We start from the raw sequence: 20,437 nt of genomic DNA on the forward strand, positions 1-20,437 counted from the left end.
AATTTCAAGGACTACAATGTCATTTGACCCCTTCTTTCTAGGCAACCACTTCATTTCTCTCGTAGCAACATTTCCATGTTTCATTTTTCTATCTTTACACATAAAAAAATTATTTATGTAAATAAATAAATAAAATCATATAATAGATATACATAGACATATCCATAATAAGAATAATAAAAATGTGCAGAAATAAGTTTTCTTTAGGTTTGTAGCTAGAATAGTTTATAAGATTGGCATAACTTCTCATTTTAGTCTCTAGATTAAAAATTGATAGAAGTGGTCCTCAAATTTGTATACCATTAATCATTTTGATCCGTTTGTGAAAAATCTCTGTTAAATTGAGAGTATTTTTGTCTTATAAACATTTAACGGAAATTTTTCACAGATGGTGGACAAATTCATGGACCACTCTATCGATTTTCAATGTCAATGACCTATCTCAGTGACCATTTTAACTCACTCAAGTAGTTAAAACACATTCACTAATTTTTTCTTAAAAATAAAAAAAAAATAGAAAACCTCGAAAAAGCATTTACTACATGCATGCACTTGAAGTTCTATAGACGAACTCTTCTTGTTTCAATATTGTTTGTATAAAAAAAAATTGTATATAGTCATTTATTACGTAAGTGATAGTATCAATGTGATTAATACTACTAGTCGGAATACTTCAAGATAACATTTTTAATTTAGAGCAAACGCGAGCAAATCTTAACCATTCTCTAAATCGAATGACTACTCTTGACGTGTTACAAAATGCTTAACATAATCTTGATTTTTGGATAACCTATCTCCCATAACTTTTGGAGCTTAACATAATCTTAATTATTGGATAGCCATTCTCTAAGAAAAAGCATTCACTGCAATTTTTTTTTTAAATTAGAAAACCTCGAAAAAGCTTTTACTACGTGCATGCACTTGAAGTTCTATGGCCGAACTCTTCTTTTTTCAATATTGTTTGCATAATTTTTTTTTTTGTATATAGTTATTTATTACGTAAGTGACAGTGTCAATGTGATTAATACTACTAGTTCGAATACTTCAAGATAACCTTTTTAATTTAGAGCAAACGAGCGAACCTTAATCATTCTCTAAGTCGAATGACTACTCTTGACGTGTTACAAAATGCTTAACATAATCTTGATTTTTGGATTACCTATCTCCCATAACTTCTACAGCTTAACATAATCTTAATTATTGGATAGCCATTCTCTAAGAAAACTAATCAAAAGACCAATTATACAAATGAATACATATTTTATTCCAGTTTCATTTGCATATGCCATGCACATGCCATAACTTACCTCATCAACCCTAAGATTCTAGGACCCACAACACAAGCGTTTACTATATGTTATATTATATGTACCCTGCCATAATTTAATTTATTTAAAGTTATTTACAAGGTAGCTTTTATTTTAGGAAATTATTATTAGCACTCCAAAATTCTCATTTGTCGCTCCATACTTTATATAATTATAAAAAAAAAATAGACTTGTGAATAATGTATAATGAAATTTTTGGAATGCTAATAACAATTCCCTTATTTTATTGGTATTTATATTTTCAATGTAAAGATGTTTCGAGATTAAATTCTTCATATCCTCTTCACTAATAATTATTAGATTGCCAAAAACTCAGTATATACGACATTACCTTTTTTGCGATGATTGTTGCAAACCTTTTGGAATGAAACTAACATCTTAGAGCAACTTCACCGTTGTTTATTGTCTTGGGAATAGGTAACTCAATCCACTCCTCCCTCTCCTCAAAACACTCCAATTCACTCGGGTAATTGGGTTCAAGGTGAGCCCGATAAAGAAGTTAGGCAAAAATCACCTAGCTCAACACCCTGCCTATGTGATGCAAGGCTGATGTCATCTGGATGTCAGCCACAATTTAAATTATTAAAAAATTTATAAAAAAAACTAATTAAAATATTAAAAAAAACTATAATTCTTTTCTATAAACACCTAACCATATTCTTCCACTTTACACTATATTTCAATATTTTCAAATACTTTCAACTAATTTTTCATTATTATTCAAAATTAAAAATAAAGTTATCTTTTATTATTTATAACATAAAAATACTAATATTTTAATACGAATTGCCTGGATATTCAGTTAGGGGGGGGGGAGAGATTTACTCGGGTAATTACCATTCAGTGCAAATATTTACTGTTCATTTAAAGAGATTGAGTTACCTATTGTCAGGGGCTTTTACTACATTGGAAGTACTCTTAAGTTAAGGACAATACCGATTTTGGATCCTTAACCTGTCATTTTCAAAAATATCTTAATTGACATGCATCAAACTCCATTTGTTGATCTTCCATTGAGTATATACACCTATCCTTTTTTTGTTCTCGATTTATGAAACCCCTGTTTGGGTTTTCATAAAACATGATTTGGCTCTAATATTATCAAAACAAAAATTATACAAAGAGGATTATGATGCCAACTAATCATGATTAGGATTAACAAGTTCTCATAGTAACTATTAATCCCAATTATAGAAACACTAATATATTATATTTATCAAACGTCAATGAAGTTAAGCCACCTAGCACTCCCGTTCATGCTATAATGGGAACGGGCCCGAGTAGAGTACAAAGTAGGCAGCCGAAATATAGACTGTTAGTTTATCTCGTTGAAATGGGAAAAGGATCATCGCTGGATCTATTTGTTTGGAATTTGGGGTATTTCGTGATCATAACTGTTTATTGTACATCATATAATTAATTTTCGTTAGGTATTATTTATATTTAATTTTTAATTTTTAATACCTAATGAAATCTGATCGCAAGATATACGATTAACGATCATGATAACGGGATTCCCCGGACCCTCAGAAATAGAATCCGACGAGAATCTTTTTTCGTTGAAATACTCATTAACATTTTTTATTTTAGTTTATTTTAGTTGATATAGCTTAGATAATATTAAAAAAAGAAAAAAACATGCTGCACACGTGACATTTAAAAAATAATAATCGAATCAAACGGCTAACGCCCATCCACTGCAGTCTTCAGCATGGGCCCCACGGATAACATGGCAAGATAAGCACCACAAGTAAACCCGCCCACAATTTTTATCGTTGTGCTTATCCTTCCGGACCCATCTTGGAAAGGACACGCGTCAGCTCCAGTAAATGGAAAGGCTATCTACCCCAGCCTACCTGGTAGACTAGTCATTATTCTACGCTCCCGTAATTCCTCGAGTAGGAATAACCGACCTACTCGCTCTCCACCTAACTTTCTCAATTCTCAATTTTCCACATTGTGATTTACTTGAAGCTGAATAATGTTGAATAGAATAAAAAATAAATTTGATTGTTTTGTATTCGAAGTGTAGTCAATTACGTATGTATTAAGAGAAAAATATTGTTTTAAACATGTGTTTATTGTTAGTAATTTTGGCTGGTAGTTCGTATACGCCAAAAGGTTACTGTTATAATATTTGTCTAAACATTGATGAATAATCGTATAAACTATGTGAATTGCTATACATGTTAATAACGTATTATTTATTTATTTATTTTTTTGTAAATTTGACTTAGTATTATAGACATATGTTATTGCATGTCAATTCAAATAGTACCCTTTAAATAGTTACTAAATTATATCAAATATTAAGTAATACACGTACGTTAACGTATAGTTACAAGAGTTTAATTTTTCTTGACTTATTATTTAAAAATATTCAATGATTTCATGTGTACAAATCTGTACAATTCAAAGATTTTAATTTCATTTTATATAGGCTCTAATTACGTGTCTGTTTTATTATTTAATAAAATAGTTTTCTTTTTACTAAAGCGATATTAGTGTTCAAATTAATATGGAAAGACCAAATCAAAATTGAGTTTACATATGAGTAACACATTATGAATACATGTACATCGGATTCTTTATGAAAAGAGTAATGCTCGGAAGACCTCATCAAAGTCACATTGGTGTATCATCTCATGTATCAAGTGATGCATACAACCGACATCCAGTTAGATATATTCATTAATTGACATAGCATATACACATCGCTTGCCACGACAGATAATTCAAAAATGTGGTATTTCTAACATTTCATGTCCTTACTCCTACTGTTTTATTGGATTTAAGTTGAAAGTACCCTATAGTCAAAATACTACAAATTTTCCATTGAAAATTTTCACACCATTTATTAAGAGTACTTAGCAATTTTCCTCTTTGGGTTTTTTTTTTTTTTTTTTTTTTGTCAAGCGATTGATTTGTTATATTAGGAAACCGATAGGATTCGATCCTACCATGTTGGGCAAGAACACTTTCAGAATTCTTAATATTTGTCTTCTTCTTCTTTTTTTTTTTTCTGAGAGAGCTCTGAAAATGGAGGCAAAACAAAGCTCTCAACTTCCTCTTGGTTGAGAATTCTTAATATTTTTTTCTGAGATAGCTGTGAAAATGGAGGCTAAACACTTTCAGAATTCTTAATGTTTTTATTTATTGGATTTAAGTTAAAAGTAGCCTATAGTCAAAATACTACAAAATTTCTGTTGAAAATTTTCACATCATTTATTAAGAGTACTTAGCAATTCCTCTTTTGGGGTTTTTTTTTTTGTCAAACAAGTGATTTGTTATATTAGGAAACCGATAGGATTCGAACCTACCATGGTGGGCAAGAACACCCCTTTTTTGGGTTCATATGTAGTGTGAAAGAGTGGACAATTGCAAAGGATATTCCCAATGAATTATGCTATCCGGATAAAGTTTGTGACAAGTGCAAGGAACCTTGGACAAAAGCCGAATTATTGGAAAATATCAAAAGCGAGTTTGGTTACTTGCGCGAGTACGCTTTCCACTTCCCATCCTAGGTGTCAAAGTCAAGGGATCAGCCAATCAAAAACACGTGACGCACACAAAACGACAAAACAAATCAACCATAAAAGGAGCAACCCTCTCCGTTCAAACATTTCAAATGCCCTCGTTTCCCCTCTATTTCTGCAACCCCAGAACCTAATCCAAGCAGCAGCTAAACAGTTTCAGAATTCTTAATATTTTTCTTGTTTTTTTATATATTTATTTTATTTTTTTCTGAGAGAGCTCCGAAAATGGAGGCAAAACAAAGCTCTCAACTTCCTCCTGGTTTTAGGTTCCACCCAACTGATGAGGAACTCATCATGTTTTACCTCAAATACCAAGCCACCTCAAGGCCCTGCCCTGTGTCCATCATCCCAGAAGTTGATATTTACAAGTTTGATCCGTGGGAATTGCCTGGTTAGTAGCGTAAATTCGTAATTAAGACGTCCAAAGCCAAGAAGGACTTACCTACACGCTCGGGATGTCACAATGATAGTATCCGATCCCAATCACGCTCCCCACCATGCGAGAAAGTCGTGATTGGCTTGAGATACCGCTATAGTGGCAACCCGTGCGCTAAGTAAGGTCCTCTCGGCAAAAGCGGGCTTTGAAAGAAGCCTTGCTTACCATAATTTTGTATTGGTTACAAACTGGGATTGTTTATGTTGTGCAGAAAAGGCAGAGTTTGGAGAAAACGAATGGTACTTCTTTACCCCTAGGGACAGGAAGTACCCGAACGGGATACGCCCGAATCGGGCAACCGTGTCGGGTTATTGGAAAGCCACGGGAACAGACAAGGCGATTTACAGCGAGTCCAAGTACGTGGGGGTGAAGAAAGCTCTAGTGTTTTACCAGGGCAGACCGCCGAAGGGGGTCAAATCCGATTGGATTATGCACGAATATCGCTTAGGCGACACTCGAAAACAACAGGCCAACAAGCAACTCGGGTCCATGAGGGTAAGCCGCTTTGCCAATTCGTGACATTACATTTCTTTCAGGCATTTTATCAAACAGTTGGGCTGCAATCTGACAATTGCTATGTATTTGTTGGATTTTAGCTGGATGATTGGGTCCTCTGCAGGATCTACAAAAAGCGGCAACCGGGCAAAGCTTATTTGGATCAAAAAGTGGAAGAAGATGAAAAAATTGAGATGACAACACCAGAAACAGCGAAAACCAATGAGGAACAAATGATGTTGAAATTTCCACGGACTTGTTCGATAACTAGTTTACTGGACATGGACTACTTGGGCCCGATGTCCCAACTTTTGGGTGACAATAATTCTGGATACGATTTCCAGAGCAGCTTGGCCGGCGCAGGAGCTGGCCACGCGCAAATGTTTCAGTTCGGTGAAATGCCTAATTACCAAACCACGACGGACTCCGGGAAATTCCAGGCGATGGCTCAGACTAACGTTTTGAACCACCAACCGTGGTTTGGACCGTAATTAACAATTGAATTTGGGGTGTTTTAGATGGGAAATTAGGTTGGGAAATTAGGATGTTGTAAAATGGTGGGTTGTGAGAGGAGGGGTTGAATTAGTTTAAACAAATATGAAATGGATTTGAGTTGTTTAATTTGAAATTTTACAAAGAAGATGATTTGGGTAATTTTTATTTTTACCCGTATTCTAAAACTAGCACCGTTTATTTACATTATAAGTAACTATCCTTCATGCACGCGCGTATAAATAAAATATAAATTAAAACATGTTAAAGACGATAGTTTTCAAAAATGATATTTACTCACATAAAACTAATTACATTATCGTTAGTAGTCGTTGTACATGAGTCTTGTCATACAGTTGTACGACGCACCTCTATTACAGAATGTGTCATCGATATTATCCACATTGTGTCTAAAAAAATATTATTATTACCTTCATGACTAAAAGACAATGAAAACATCCAATTATTTTAGGTACCGAATCCAGTTATATCATGTTGTTTAATTTTGATTGCGGTTTTTGTTTAAAAATAGAGGAATGTTTGTTTTTTTTCAAGTGTTTATTTACTTATATAATGATATATGATTAGGGATGGGCAATGATTATGGTGGGCGGATAACTGTGGTTATTTATTCATAATCGTTTATTCTCATACCCGTATAACCGTTTTTCCGTTGGGTAATTGACTAAACGGTTATAAAACTATATTGTACTAGCTACAAAAATCATGCATTATAGTCAATAACATTATTCTAAGTTTTGTGCGATAGGGAACATGGTTTGTATTAATTTTACATATATAAAATAAATAGGTAAACGGTTACCCATTTATAACCGCTGTTAATATCCATAACTGCCCATTTAAATTTTGCGAGTAAACGGTTATATCTATAACCGTTTATTTATCTAAACGGTTACCCATAACCGTAACTGTAAAATTTAAATAGACGGGTAACTGCTGTTACCCATAACTTATAGATATTTGCCCATTCCTACATATGACGTATATGTTAATGTCTGTAAACTAAAAAAATCTCACATGACAGTGGATAAGATCGGTCAAATAAACCGGGTAGAATTGTAACTAGAGGTGGCGCATACTAAGGACTGCGTTTGTCGCGCGTGCATGGGTTGAAACTTGAAAATGAAATGTTGATGGGGCTGCTGATGACGTTTCAGGTTTCTATTTTGGATTTTGTCTTTGTGTTTAAGATGCTCGCCGGCTTTTTGTGGCGGAATTGATGGATTCGGATATTTGAAGGTAGCTTTAATGAAAAGTATCTGGTACTGTTTATTTTAACAAAAAATTATATTTTTATACTAAAAAATCAATCCTGGTACTATTTACTTTATCCTTTATTTTGTCCTTATTATTAAAACTCAAAGTTTTCAAGCCATTTTCATTAGTTTTCCTATATTTGAAACAGAAAGATATTTAGAATGTTTATAAATTTGGGATATTTGAAACGTTCAAGAACAAGATATTTGAGATATTTGGGATATTCAAGAGAGATATTTAAGATATTTAAGATATTTAAGATATTCAAGAGAGAAATATTTAAGATGTTTGAGATATTTGAGATATTCGAAACATTCAAGAGAGAGAGAGATATTTAGAATGTTTATAAATTTGGGATATTTGAAACGTTTAAGAGCAAGATATTTGAGATATTTGAGACATTTGAGATATTAAAGAGAGAGATATTTGAGATATTTGAAACATTCAAGAGAGAGATATTTAGGATGTTTAAAAATTTAGTGCTCCAAATTTTTAAGTCAGTGATCAGGGAGTCTCGACTCTTTATTATAAGAAAAATTTATTCATAAGAATCATAACTGAACGCCACTATAGCAATATACCAACCCAATCAAGCATGATATCACGAGATACATGTACCATGAGGTGTAGCTTTTACATGAAACATTACTTGACCGGTTTGAAAAACCGCCACAATAACGTATGAGTTAATAGTAAATTTCTCCTATCTCACCTCAACCTCAAGTCATGAATTTCAGCAAGCTTTAATAATAATCAAATTAAAAAATATGTTGGAAAGAATTAGGGTAAGAACGCAAAAGAGGTGAAGCTCTTTCTTTTATCTTTATCAACATGAGAGCATGTAAAGATTGTTCGTTAACAAAGCCATAGCTAATTTCTCACTAATCCCCAAGTCCCAACCACTTAACTAACTAATTAGCTAATTAACCTTTTAACTACTTCATCTTTGCCATTACAAAATCAACATTGCCTTCTATGTGAGGCAGTTAATTAATAACTTCCTCCTTCTTCCCTTTATTTTTCATCCTCTGATCAAATGGAAGATCAAGAAAGTAACATTTTGTTAGCCTTTTCTTCCCAAGATGGTGTTTTCATGGTGGTCTGCAGGGTTTTGTCATGGATAATCATCCACAGATGGAGCCAGAGGCACAAAAAGGGCCCCAAAACATGGCCTCTCGTCGGAGCGGCGATCGAACAGTTCACCAACTACGACAGGATGCACGATTGGCTCGTCAAGTACCTCTCGGAGTCAAACTCCGTCGTCGTCCCAATGCCATTCACAACTTACACTTACATTGCAGATCCTGCAAATGTAGAACATGTCCTAAAGACCAACTTTGCAAACTACCCTAAGGTGATTTTTTTTTCCGGCGGTGTTACTAAGCGCGTTAATTTGGTGCTTGTTTTTGTTTAATTTTGCGTTGATCTTTGGCGTGTTTTGTTAATTGAAGGGTGAAGTGTACCGTTCGTACATGAAGGTCCTGCTCGGAGATGGGATCTTCAATGTGGACGGAGAGCTTTGGAGGAAACAGAGAAAGACTGCGAGCTTTGAATTTGCATCGCAGAATTTGAGGGATTTCAGCACTGTGGTCTTCAGAGATTACAGCCTCAAGCTCCATTCGATTCTGAGCCGAGCGTCTTTCCAAGGCCAACAAGTCGATATGCAGGTGGAAACACATTCGTTATGGCATCCACATTGTCTGCCGTCTTGATCAAGACGGTTTTATTTCGTCGGATATTCATATTCATGAATATCCGACGAACCAACTTTTTCCCTGGCATGGAGCTTGAATATGTTTTCTTTGTGCTGGAACTGCGGATGAGGATGACTTTGGACTCCATATGCAAGGTGGGATTTGGTGTGGAAATTGGAACTCTGGCTCCCAATCTGCCGGACAATCACTTCGCCAAGGCCTTTGACACTGCAAAAATCATCGTGACACTTCGATTCATCGATCCGCTGTGGAGAATAAAGAGATATTTGAATGTGGGATCAGAAGCTTTGCTTGACAAGAGCATTAAAACCATTGATAACTTTACATATTCTGTTATTCAAAGAAGGAAAGCAGAGATCAAAGAATCTCAGCAGAGTTCCGAAAACAAGGTAACACGAAACATAAATTTTTTGCAGTACGACGGAAACAGATTCATAATCTGAAACGTAACCTAATTTTGTGATCAGATGAAGCATGACTTAGGTATCGTTTGGTATGCAGACGGGACGGGACAGGACGGAATGGAGAAGGAGCAAAGATGCCCTCGGATGGAAACAAGGAGGAAGAAGAAGGAGACGGAAATGTTATAATTTTGTATTCCACGGATGTGGAACGAGTCGTTCCAGGGGGTGAGGCGGAACGAAAATTCATCCAAAATTCATCCCGTGGAACAGCGCATTCCACCCATTTTAGGCGCAACAAACGTGGGACGGAACGCCTCGACCCATTCCGTTCTGTCCCGTCCCACCTACCAAACGATAACTTACTGTCGAGATTCATCAAGTTAGATGAAGATTCGGAAAGCAATTTAACGGACAAAAGCCTCAGAGACGTTCTCAACGTCGTAATAGCTGGCCGGGACACAACGGCAACTACTCTCTCATGGGCCATATACATGGCAATGACTCATCCCCATGTAGCTGATAAGCTCTATTCCGAGATGAAAACTTTTGAAGAAGATCAAGCAAGAGAAGAGAAGGTTTTGTTGCTCCCGTATGACACGAAGGACCTCGACTCCTTTAATCGAAGAGTCGCACAATTTGCAGGACTGCTGAGTTACGACTTGCTGGGGAAACTGTATTATTTGCATGCCGTTATTACAGAGACGCTTCGTCTGTACCCTGCAGTCCCCCTAAGTAATCTATATGGCGCCAGGATCCTAAAGGCATTTTGGAGGATGATGTTCTACCGGATGGAACCAAAGTCAAAGCAGGAGGAATGGTGACTTAGGTTCCCTACTCAATGGGAAGAATGGAGTACAATTGGGGACCTGATGCTGCCTCGTTTAAGCCTGAGAGATGGATGGAGGAGGGTTTCTTCCAAAATGCATCGCCGTTCAAGTTCACCACATTTCAGGGTAGATAACTGAGCAATCTTAACCGAATACATCCACAAAATTTAAAGGTCATTAACACAGAAACTCGATTACCTCAGATTTACAGGCAGGACCAAGAACATGCCTAGGAAAGGACTCTGCTTACCTCCAAATGAAGATGACACTGGCCATTCTGTGCAGATTTTACACATTCACTTTGGTCCCCGGGCATCCAGTTCAGTACCGGATGATGACAATTCTGTCAATGGCGCACGGCTTGAAGCTTACTGTAGCCAGGCGCTAATCATCTGTGTCAAAGATAATTAAAAGCAGATTAAGTGTCTTCTAATATATATCAAACCTTTTTAAACAGGCAAGAGCCAAAAGAGAGAACTTTTTGGATACATATAGCTTTGCATGTCCTTCTCAAAAGCTCATGTGCTATATTTATTTCAAGGCTTCCAAGTCACATGTTTACAGATAAAAGCTTTGGTACTGCTTTTAACCACACCCAGATATTACAGTAAAAGTAAATCCAGTTACAGATTAGGAGATCAGTTTCTTCTTATTCTCTTGCCATTCACTGATTTCAGCATCAATCTTTGCTTGAACAATTGCTTGAAACCCGGGGTACGGTTCGTACCCGAAGAAGATCTGCAGAGCCTGAAGCAGCAAGAGAACACACAAATTATGATTGCCAAATCAGGAAATTACCTCAGAAGTTAAAAATCCATCAAAAAAATTACCTCTAACAGAACAAAGAAGGGAGCCATGATAAAGGCTTGTGCAAGATTGTCCAACAAAGCTGGTGCCCTTTTCTGCAGATTACATCACGTTTCAAGAGTATAAATACAACAAGAAAGATATGAAGTCACAAATATAATTAGGTAAAAAAATAAAGATTTAACACCTCAAAGACTCCATGGCCGATAAATTGTCCAGTCCAACACACTATCTGAGCCACCAGAACAACCTGAAAAAAAGGTTTACTGAGGTCAAATTTATAGCTAAAAAGTAAAGAAGCAATCAATTTACTGAAGTTTAAACAAAAATCTGAAAAAATAATATATATACATATATATATATATATAATTTGACATAATAAACGAAACCCAGAACAGATTTCTTGATAAAAAGTTAAAAACTAAGAACAACTGCAGAAATTACTGAACTTTAAACAAAAATCTGAAAAAATAATCAAAACCCAGATTTTTTTCACAAAAATTAATAGCAACTCCAGACGTACCTTCCAAGAGATGGAAAATCCGAGTAGGGTTCCAAGGAAACAGCTACCAACCCAGCAAATTACGCAGAGCAGAGCACCCAAGGAGCCAGCTTTTGCGTCCAAACAGATGTAAAACGCCGAATAGATTATAGTCAACAGCAGGCCGACGTTGAAAGGCAGAGCGACGTCGTTACCAAACACCGAAACCCCAAAACTGAGCAGCGAGGGCGTGAAGTAAAGGATGAGCAGAGCGGTGAAGAGGATAGGCCAGACGAAGAGCATATGAATCGCTATGTTGACCGGGTTGCTGTGGTAAGCTCCATAGAAAGCAAAGTGCTTTTCGAGATCAAACAGTCCGGTCTTCCCCATTTGAGAATTTTCCGAGAAAATTAGGATCCTCTGTTGCGATTTTTCTCGATAAATTTTTTATGGGTGAAGGGTGATGGCGATTTCTTTGGCTCGTTGAGAAGAAAAGTAAGATGCTTTTCTGTGCGCAACCGACCAACAACTGAAAGCTCACCGCCAACTTAATAAATTCGCTTCTGGTTAGCTTTGTTCGCGAAGAAACCTTTGAATTTGTCAAACACGGTCGCTAGAGGGCTCCATTTTCCAGTCAAAACGCACGGAAAAGCCAAAATAATTTCAAGGTTTTGGGTTTTTTGTTCACCATAAGTGTACAGAGAATTGGGCTTTTGCAACAGAAAAGGGTTTGGGCTTTTTATATTGTTAGCTAAAATTGACCCAACAGTTACATCGATGCTTTGTGTTACGGATTATGAGTTAGTTTAGTATTGCTGTGTTTTTAAAAAAAATTATTTTTGCTATGCTGTAAGAATAAACCGTTGTAAGAAGCAGTGTTTGAGCGTTTGGTAAAAATTGCTTTGAATATGTTAAATGACTAAACAAAATATAATATTTAATGTGATATAATAATTATCAAAGACAATAATGTGGGGTAAAGATTGTAATTTTGTTAAACATGTTGGGGTATACTTGCCATTTGAAGATTTCATTAAAAAAAAAACACTTTTTTTAGAAGCATGGTAGACTCTGCTTTTGCTTTTCTATGTTTTTCTACCTTCATTGACAACATTTAAAAAAAAAATATTTGATTTACCAAACACATTTAATGTTCCATATTTTTTAATAGGGATGTGCTATCCACACATCCCATTTTACTTCTCACACACCCCTTGATAATTTATGTCCGTTGATCTTCTTCAATTCATCCGATCTGACGGTTGAAAATTAAAAAGGTGTGTGAGAAGTAAAACGGGGTATGTGGATATCACACCCCTTTTAATAAACTGTTTTTTCTGAAAGCACCACAATCTCAAACCAACCATATATTATCTACTCATAGTATGATAGTAATGTGAATAAATGACTCAACATAGTAGTGTGACTGTTACACTTGGAAAATTTTGAAATGTGATTTTCGCTCTAAATTTCTATCAATGCTCCTCCCCCTGAGCTTAGAGATTGAATGATCAAAAGAGAAGAAGAGACAAAAGTAAGAAGGGAGTGCATAATTAAAAAGCAAAAGTGTAAAAGTCACTACTTAAAATTTTCTTCTAATTTTGACCGATTACCAAGAAGTTTTAAAATATAAATGATCGTGTCACCTTAATACTTCAACCTACACACAAATACATCTCACCATCCTTTGCATTATGGCCCCGACCCTCTCCAAATTTTTGGCCGCAAGTTTTAACCAAACAACCACGTGGTCCGACCACCGGACCAAATAATTTCTCCTCTTTCACTAATAAAACAGAGAAGAGATGAGCGTGGTAGTAAGGAATGAGAGAGTGAAAATCACCGTACAAAGATTTCTCCAAACCTTTTTTTATTAAATAAATTTCGCAAGATAATGAAGGCCACGTGGTGGCAAGCAGGTAAGGTCCATGTCGGATTAACGGGCAACACGGTCAGCCACAAAAACCTGCCCAAGGAATCCACATCGACAACAATCCTCATCAGCCCATCACCACCATACACATTCGTGAAAAATTCGAACTTGTTCATATTTTCCCCAAAGCCATGAGCAGCTTCACTAACACCACCACAACCTTCCTCCAATCCCACATCGTCGCCAACCCCCAAAATTTCCGTCACAAAGTCTCACTTCCCGGTAATCAGAGCCTCATTTCCAGGAGAAGACGATCAAGAAAATAACGCCGCGAGTCGAAGAAAAATGGTGACAATTGATCGTGTAAAAGTCACTACTTAAATTTGATGTGTATTACCTGGCATTCGTGTCGTGTTTTCCGTGTTCGTGTCGTTTTCGTATCATATCCGATGTTTTAACGGGTTGTGTCATGTAACATCCGTTAAAATAAACAGGTAAAATGACCTGACCCAAAATCGACCCGATAATATTAACAGGTAATATAACCCGACATGTTACCCGTTAAGGAAAATATATTTTAAACCAATAAATAATCAAATGAAAAACATAATACTAAATAAGTATATATATACTATATTGTTACATTCAAAACATAAAAACGCATTTTTCTTTTAAGTATATTTTCACTTACCTAAAGTCTTTAATAGTTTTTTAATTAATGCAGAAATGTAAAAAATATAAAAATAATATATAAATGCTCGTAATGACAATCTTTACAACTTTCATGAAAAGCTTAACTTCGAAATTCGCTATTATAATCATATAAATCATAGATCAAAATTTAACCGTTGATTGTTGTTTACATTTATGCTTCATTGTTCTCAACAAATTTTGTTTTTTCAGATTTTCTTTTTTGAAAACTTGAGATATTAGAGGATGCAAGAAGATGAACGGTTTGGATCGTTGATATTATATTCAGAGTTTTACGGTTAGTGAAAATATTGCTTGATGTTTATAAAGTTTCTACAAATTATATGACATTGACTCATATTTCAGTTAACCGTAAATATCGAAACGTGATATCAAAGATTTGAACCATTCATTTTCTTACATCTGCCAGATGATCATGTTTTAAAAAAAGAAAATTTTAAAAATGAAATTTAGTAAGAAGAATAAAGCGTAAATAACAATCGACGGTTAAATATAAATTTAAGGTTTATGAATTATAGTGTTGGATTTCGAAGCTGACCTCTTCATAAAAGTTGTAAAGTTTGCCACTATGAGTGATTGTATATTTTTTTTACATTTTTTACACTTCTACAATAATTATTATTAATTTTGCCCTCAAATAAAAAAACATTATTTATGAAGGTTTGGAGGATTTTAAAACGATAATGCAAGTGTAACCATAATCTAATCGTGGAGGAATAATGATGAATCACGAGTGTTTATATATTCTTTCACATTTTTCATTTGTGTATGTATGTCTTCTTAGTTCTTGCATATACAAATACTATATTAGTTCATTTTAATTTTGGACAACAACATGTGAAGTAAAATTTATTCTAGTAATGATAATAAGAAACTCTCATAATAAAAATAAATAACGACAAAAACTTTTTTTTAAAACTTATATAGAATAATAATACAAAACTATATATTTAATATAGAATATATTGTATATATTAATATGGCTATTGTATTTTATAATAAATCTTTTAGTAATTAAACTTTAAAATTATCAAAATAAATTTTTTCTTAATGAGTTGAAACGAGTTATTCACGTGTTACCTGCGTGTATACTCATTAAGAACCCGTTATTAACGGGTTCTTAACGGGTCACCCGATAATGACCCGATAAGTTATCGTGTTGACCTAAAATCCGTTATTTTTGTGTCGTGTCAAAAACTGCCAGGTTACGCATATATAGTGTAAAAGTCACTACTTAAATTTTTCTTTTAATTTTGACCGATTACCAAGAAGTCCTCTCCAAATTTTTGGTCGCGTGTTTTAACCAAACAACCACGTGGTCTGACCACCGGACCAAAGAACTTCTCCTCTTTTACTAATAAAACAAAGAAGAGACGAGTGTGGTAGTAGAGAATGAGAGAGTGAAAATCACCGTATAAAGATTTCTCCAAACCTTTTTTTATTAAATAAATTTCGCAAGATAATGAAGGCCACGTGGCGGCAAGCAGGTAAGGTCCATGTCGGATTAACGGGCAACACGGTCAGCCACAAAAACTTGCCCAAGGAATCCACATCGACAACAATCCTCATCAGCCCATCACCACCATACACATTCATGAGAAAATCGAACTTGTTCATATTTTCCCCGAAGCCATGAGCAGCTTCACTAGCACCACCACAACCTTCCTCCAATCCCACATCGTCGCCAAACCCCAAAATTTCCGTCACAAAATCTCACTCCCGGTAATCAGAGCCTCATTTCCAGGAGAAAACGATCAAGAAAATAACGCCGCGAGTCGAAGAAAAATTGTGACAACATTCTTGGCCACTACATTGGCAGTTGGGGCGCATCAACACGGGGTTGCCACCCCGCTCGGGCTAGCTGAAAATTGGGGTGTTCGTTCGTTTATAAGGGAACGTTTTTTCGAGCCCGGACTTTCGCCCGAAGATGCCGTTGCTAGGATAAGGCAAACAGCTGAAGGGCTACATAGCATGAGGGACATATTGGAGGCCATGGCTTGGAGGTACGTCATATTTTACATCCGTCTGAAGTCGGCCTATCTATCCCAAGATTTGAAAAATGCCGTGACCTTGGTGCCAGAAGGTCGCCGGAACGAGTATGCTAAGACGGCCAATGAATTGGTGGATAACATGGCAGAGGTATGTTTCTCCTCAAGTGATGTTACGCGTATATAGTATCAATTATCATGCATTAATTGGCGTTCAATTTGATGTGTATTACAATGTACTTATGTTTTTGTTGCACTTGCAGCTTGACTATTACGTTCGAACGCCAAAAGTGTATGAATCGTACTTATACTACGAGAAGACATTGAAATCGTTGGATGATTTGGTTGCGCTGTTGGCCTAGTTTGAAGATGGTTGGACATCTTTTGTTTGAAACTGGATTGAACCAAATATGTTTGGGTATGTACAGAACTACAAGTGTATTGTCAATTAAGAATTATTGCAATTTTTGTAGATTTGTTATTAGATTTGTAAAACGTTGCACTTTGCCATAATAACGGGAAAGAACATGACACCACTTCGACCATCATTCCTCATCATCCACCATCATGACTTAACCTAACTATCAATCCCTCAAAAGAATTTTGTCAAACGTATCTTTCAGATGATCGTCGAGGAACCGATGAGACCTTGATGCACGGTGTTGTGTTGGAGATTAATTCGGCTCAAGGCGAGTTGCGGAGTTATGACTCAATGGTCGCTTGGTACATGATCCATCTCTTTTGGATCCAAGCTCAGTAAGAATGGTGAGCCTAAGGGTAAGAAGGCGATTCCTTAGATTGAACAACACGACAAGTAATTTCACTGGTCTTCTGTTTTAATTGTATATATACGTACTCTCATCAAAGCATTCTTCTCTTCATCATGTTATTGAACTTTAAGAATTTCACTACGATCATGTCGAGTTTTAAATTGAATAAGAAGCGCAGAGCTGCAGTTCGCTTGAGCAGTACTATTCTTTCCGATTTGGATAAGTTATTCGAACCCATTGACCATGTTCGTTTTGCTGCGTTTGCAGGGAATTGTCTTCTCTTTCTAAATTCTAATGTTTCAATGCAACGGTAGCATAAGGTACTTCCCATGCTCTTGATCCCGAAAACTGACCTCCCAAGCGACCACCAAAGAGCGCTATACAGCATTTCCGATGGAAGAATCAACGACGATATTCAGTTCCATGTGCCTTTTAGGACTAAGAGGTGTTGTGGCTGTGGATATGTTTAGTTGGCCAAAGTAGATCATACAAAGGAAGGTCTGTTAATAGCACACAGGGACCTTTCAGAAGACCAAGTGATTCCATTCATCTCCCTCTCTTGAAGGCGTGGATAGACGATTGTGATTCGAAAAGCTGCAATGATCATTACGTCAGTAAGCTGATCCCATTCTGTTTCCAAATTCTATAATCTTGCAACGCAGTAGGCGGCGCAAGGTACTTCCCATGCTCTTGATCCCCAACCCCCACCACGACAACCACTGTAGACTAATATTATACAGCACTTATGAAGGAAGAATCCACAACAAATTCAGTTACAAGTGCCTTTTACAAAGAGGTGTTGTGGCAGTGCCTCTAGCCACGGTTGGCTGGCGACAATTGAAGATCGAACGGACCAAGGTCTGTTTATAGCACTCAGGAACCCTTTCAACAAAAAATTGCAGCTCGTTCTCCACCCTCCCTTGAATAAAAGTATCCCTGGACATAACACATCCTACCCTATCACGTCCATAAGATTATCAGCTGATCCCTCAATGAATCCGGATAATTATGTGGTTGTAGCACTTTTTGCAGGTTGGCTTTCTTCAAAGCAGGTCAGAGGTTTTGGACTTACTTCAATCTTTCACATAGCATATTTGTTGACGTTATATTTTATAAAAGCCAACTCTAAGCTACTAACTGGTTGAGAAGTGTTTGGTCGCTGGATGTTGATAGCAGTAAATTGACCATTCACTGCCGCCTGAACTGAAGCTACTCACACCTGAAAACGACTTCCCAGAAAGTGTTGTCATTATGCATATCTTGTGGAATCAGTTAAGGGTGACTGACCTATTGCATGTCCTAAGATTTTTGTTGGATAGTGGCCAAATTAGTGGCCAACTTGGCATTCACTTTCGGCTAATAAAATAGAATAAGGAAAAGGGGGACATCATTATGATGTCTTGCCCTTGATTTGTGGCTTTTACAAAGGCAAAGAATATGTGGCCTTGTGTGATGAGTGCAGCCAAAAGAGAGAAGAGGAGAGAGAGAAGGCGGGGCCTTTTGTTTATATTAAGGCATTTGGTTATGCCTTTGGATGAGGGGGGAGCGGCAGATGAGAGAAACCAGGGAGAGCATTCGGCTCTCCCATTTGAATATGAGCTGCTCCTTCCCACCATTTGTAATAATCTCATTTTGTTAGTAATCACTCAATCAAAGATGTTGGTGCTACTTGTGTAGCTTTTGGGAGAGAAGGATTTTGATATGTGTTTCTTCTTCTCCATTTGTTTCTTAGTTTGAGTGAGAGCTATTGATTGTATGTGGGATTTGGGTTTGAGAGTTAAAACTCTATTTGTAATCTCCTTTTGATATTAGTGGAATTTCCTTGCCGTCTCGGAACTGGACGTAGGCTTACGCCGAACCAGTATAAATCCTTGTGTTTTGGATTATTTGTCTTGTCATATTTTGCCGTTGTAACTTATTGGTTTCATATTTGACGCTTCCGCACAACAAGTGGTATCAGAGCTCTGGGTTTTGACTTGAGGTTTTGTATTAGTATGTCTATGAAATCTTCGAATGACAGTGAAATATGTTTTTTTGAAAAAATTGGACAGGAGGAATGACTTTGGCATTTGGTCAATTGGAGATGCAGAGTTTGGCTGCAAAATGCGTGGCGTTGAAGAAGGATAGTAAGGGACTATGTTGCAGTCACTGAGCTCGCAGATTGGAGAATGGTTTCGGAAACAGCGTGTCTGCTGCAATGTTGTTGTCGATGTTGTTGAAGTGTTGGTGTTCGACGGTTGCAGGTGTAGTGTACTGTTTTGGTAGATTCTCCGTTGGTCATCGCTGCACCGACGATGTTTGTGGGCTGTTGTCGACGAGTTGAGTGGGAAGGAGAAAAAGTAGAAGTTGTTGAGAATTGAAAAGAAAATGTTGGTTCCTTTTCTTTCGGCATTTGTTTTGGCAAAAGGACATCATGATGACAAATGATGTTGTTGGCTGAAAAAAAAGGGTTAAGTTTTCTTCTCTTTGGCATTTTTTCAAAGGAAAACTAATGAAAAGGGCTTGAAAATTTTGAGTTTTAATGATAAGGACAAAATAAAGGGTAAAGCGAATAGTACCAGGATTGACTTTTTAGTGTAAAAATGTGGTTTTTCGTTAAAGTGAACAGTACCGGGTGCTTTTCGTTAAAGTTCCCTTTTTTCAATGGTAGAGAAGTTTTTCTTCACTCCCACTAGTTACCTTTGGAGCAAGTTGATGGAAACATTGGAGGAGTTTGTGAGGGCCAATTTGTTAAGTTCTGCAAGTTTGGATAGTGAGACACCACACTATTTTGGAGACACCTAATGCGGAACATTTGTGTGGAAACCTCTTGTAGAAGGCAAGTTATATGCTTTCTAACTTTGGTCTATGGACATTTGGTTGGATTTGTTTGCCACTGCTATTTGGTCTGTTGGTCTCCATCATCTGCAATTAGTTTTCTTGAAGACTCTAGTTGAGGTATGGTTTTGGATCTCCTGCTGATTATTTGAATTTGAAATTTTGGTTGTCCTGTTGGTGCTCATGTGATGATGGTAAACTTGAGTGAAGGGCATATTTTTTGTATGTGGTATGTGAGACCTTGTTGCCAAATTTGTAATCAGTTTTGACTTGGAGAATGTGCCATGCTATGTGAATGAGTCTATTGGTGCAATTTAAGACCATGGTGTTTGTGAGCAGGTGGAGTTCGTTGTGTGTCCAACTTTGGTATGGTGTGCTTGATCTTTTGTCGGTGATATTGAAGAATTTCAATTCTTCGTTTGAATCACCTTTTGTTTTGATCAAGGCACTTATGGTTTGCAAATTTGGAGAATACGGTA

General features: G+C 36.5%; 3 protein-coding genes and 1 pseudogene across 5 annotated transcripts; 3 read left to right on the forward strand and 1 right to left on the reverse strand.

Moving 5' to 3' along the window:
• The first annotated feature begins 4,949 nt into the window (after positions 1-4,949).
• On the forward strand, positions 4,950-6,475 carry LOC103431845 (NAC domain-containing protein 1). The gene is made up of 3 exons (XM_008370016.4): positions 4,950-5,255; positions 5,512-5,795; positions 5,897-6,475. Exons 1-3 carry the CDS (start codon positions 5,090-5,092, stop codon positions 6,284-6,286), a joined length of 840 nt encoding a protein of 279 aa, XP_008368238.3. The 5' UTR covers positions 4,950-5,089; the 3' UTR covers positions 6,287-6,475.
• A 1,994-nt stretch (positions 6,476-8,469) lies between these two features.
• On the forward strand, positions 8,470-10,965 carry LOC108169307 (cytochrome P450 704B1-like; annotated as a pseudogene).
• A 50-nt stretch (positions 10,966-11,015) lies between these two features.
• Positions 11,016-12,510, reverse strand: LOC103403278 (2-hydroxy-palmitic acid dioxygenase mpo1-like). Its single transcript, XM_029095845.2, has 4 exons — positions 11,842-12,510; positions 11,506-11,568; positions 11,342-11,413; positions 11,016-11,258 (listed from the first exon to the last, which is right to left on the reverse strand). Exons 1-4 carry the CDS (start codon positions 12,187-12,189, stop codon positions 11,142-11,144), a joined length of 600 nt encoding a protein of 199 aa, XP_028951678.2. The 5' UTR covers positions 12,190-12,510; the 3' UTR covers positions 11,016-11,141.
• A 3,429-nt stretch (positions 12,511-15,939) lies between these two features.
• On the forward strand, positions 15,940-19,027 carry LOC103402879 (photosynthetic NDH subunit of lumenal location 2, chloroplastic). 3 transcript variants are annotated; one of them, XR_011577447.1, is made up of 4 exons: positions 15,940-16,522; positions 16,635-16,789; positions 16,995-17,148; positions 17,409-19,027. XR_011577447.1 is itself a non-coding variant. In XM_008341657.4 (2 exons), exons 1-2 carry the CDS (start codon positions 16,016-16,018, stop codon positions 16,731-16,733), a joined length of 606 nt encoding a protein of 201 aa, XP_008339879.3. In that variant the 5' UTR covers positions 15,940-16,015; the 3' UTR covers positions 16,734-16,843. The 3 variants fall into 3 exon arrangements, 1 of the variants encoding a protein (XP_008339879.3); XR_001786058.3 differs by lacking the exon at positions 17,409-19,027 and having other exon boundaries at positions 16,995-17,339; XM_008341657.4 differs by lacking the exons at positions 16,995-17,148; positions 17,409-19,027 and having other exon boundaries at positions 16,635-16,843.
• Positions 19,028-20,437: the final 1,410 nt, after the last annotated feature.

Source organism: Malus domestica, chromosome 16 (genome assembly GCF_042453785.1).
Source record: "Malus domestica chromosome 16, GDT2T_hap1".
In the NCBI taxonomy this organism is placed as follows: Eukaryota; Viridiplantae; Streptophyta; class Magnoliopsida; order Rosales; family Rosaceae; genus Malus; species Malus domestica.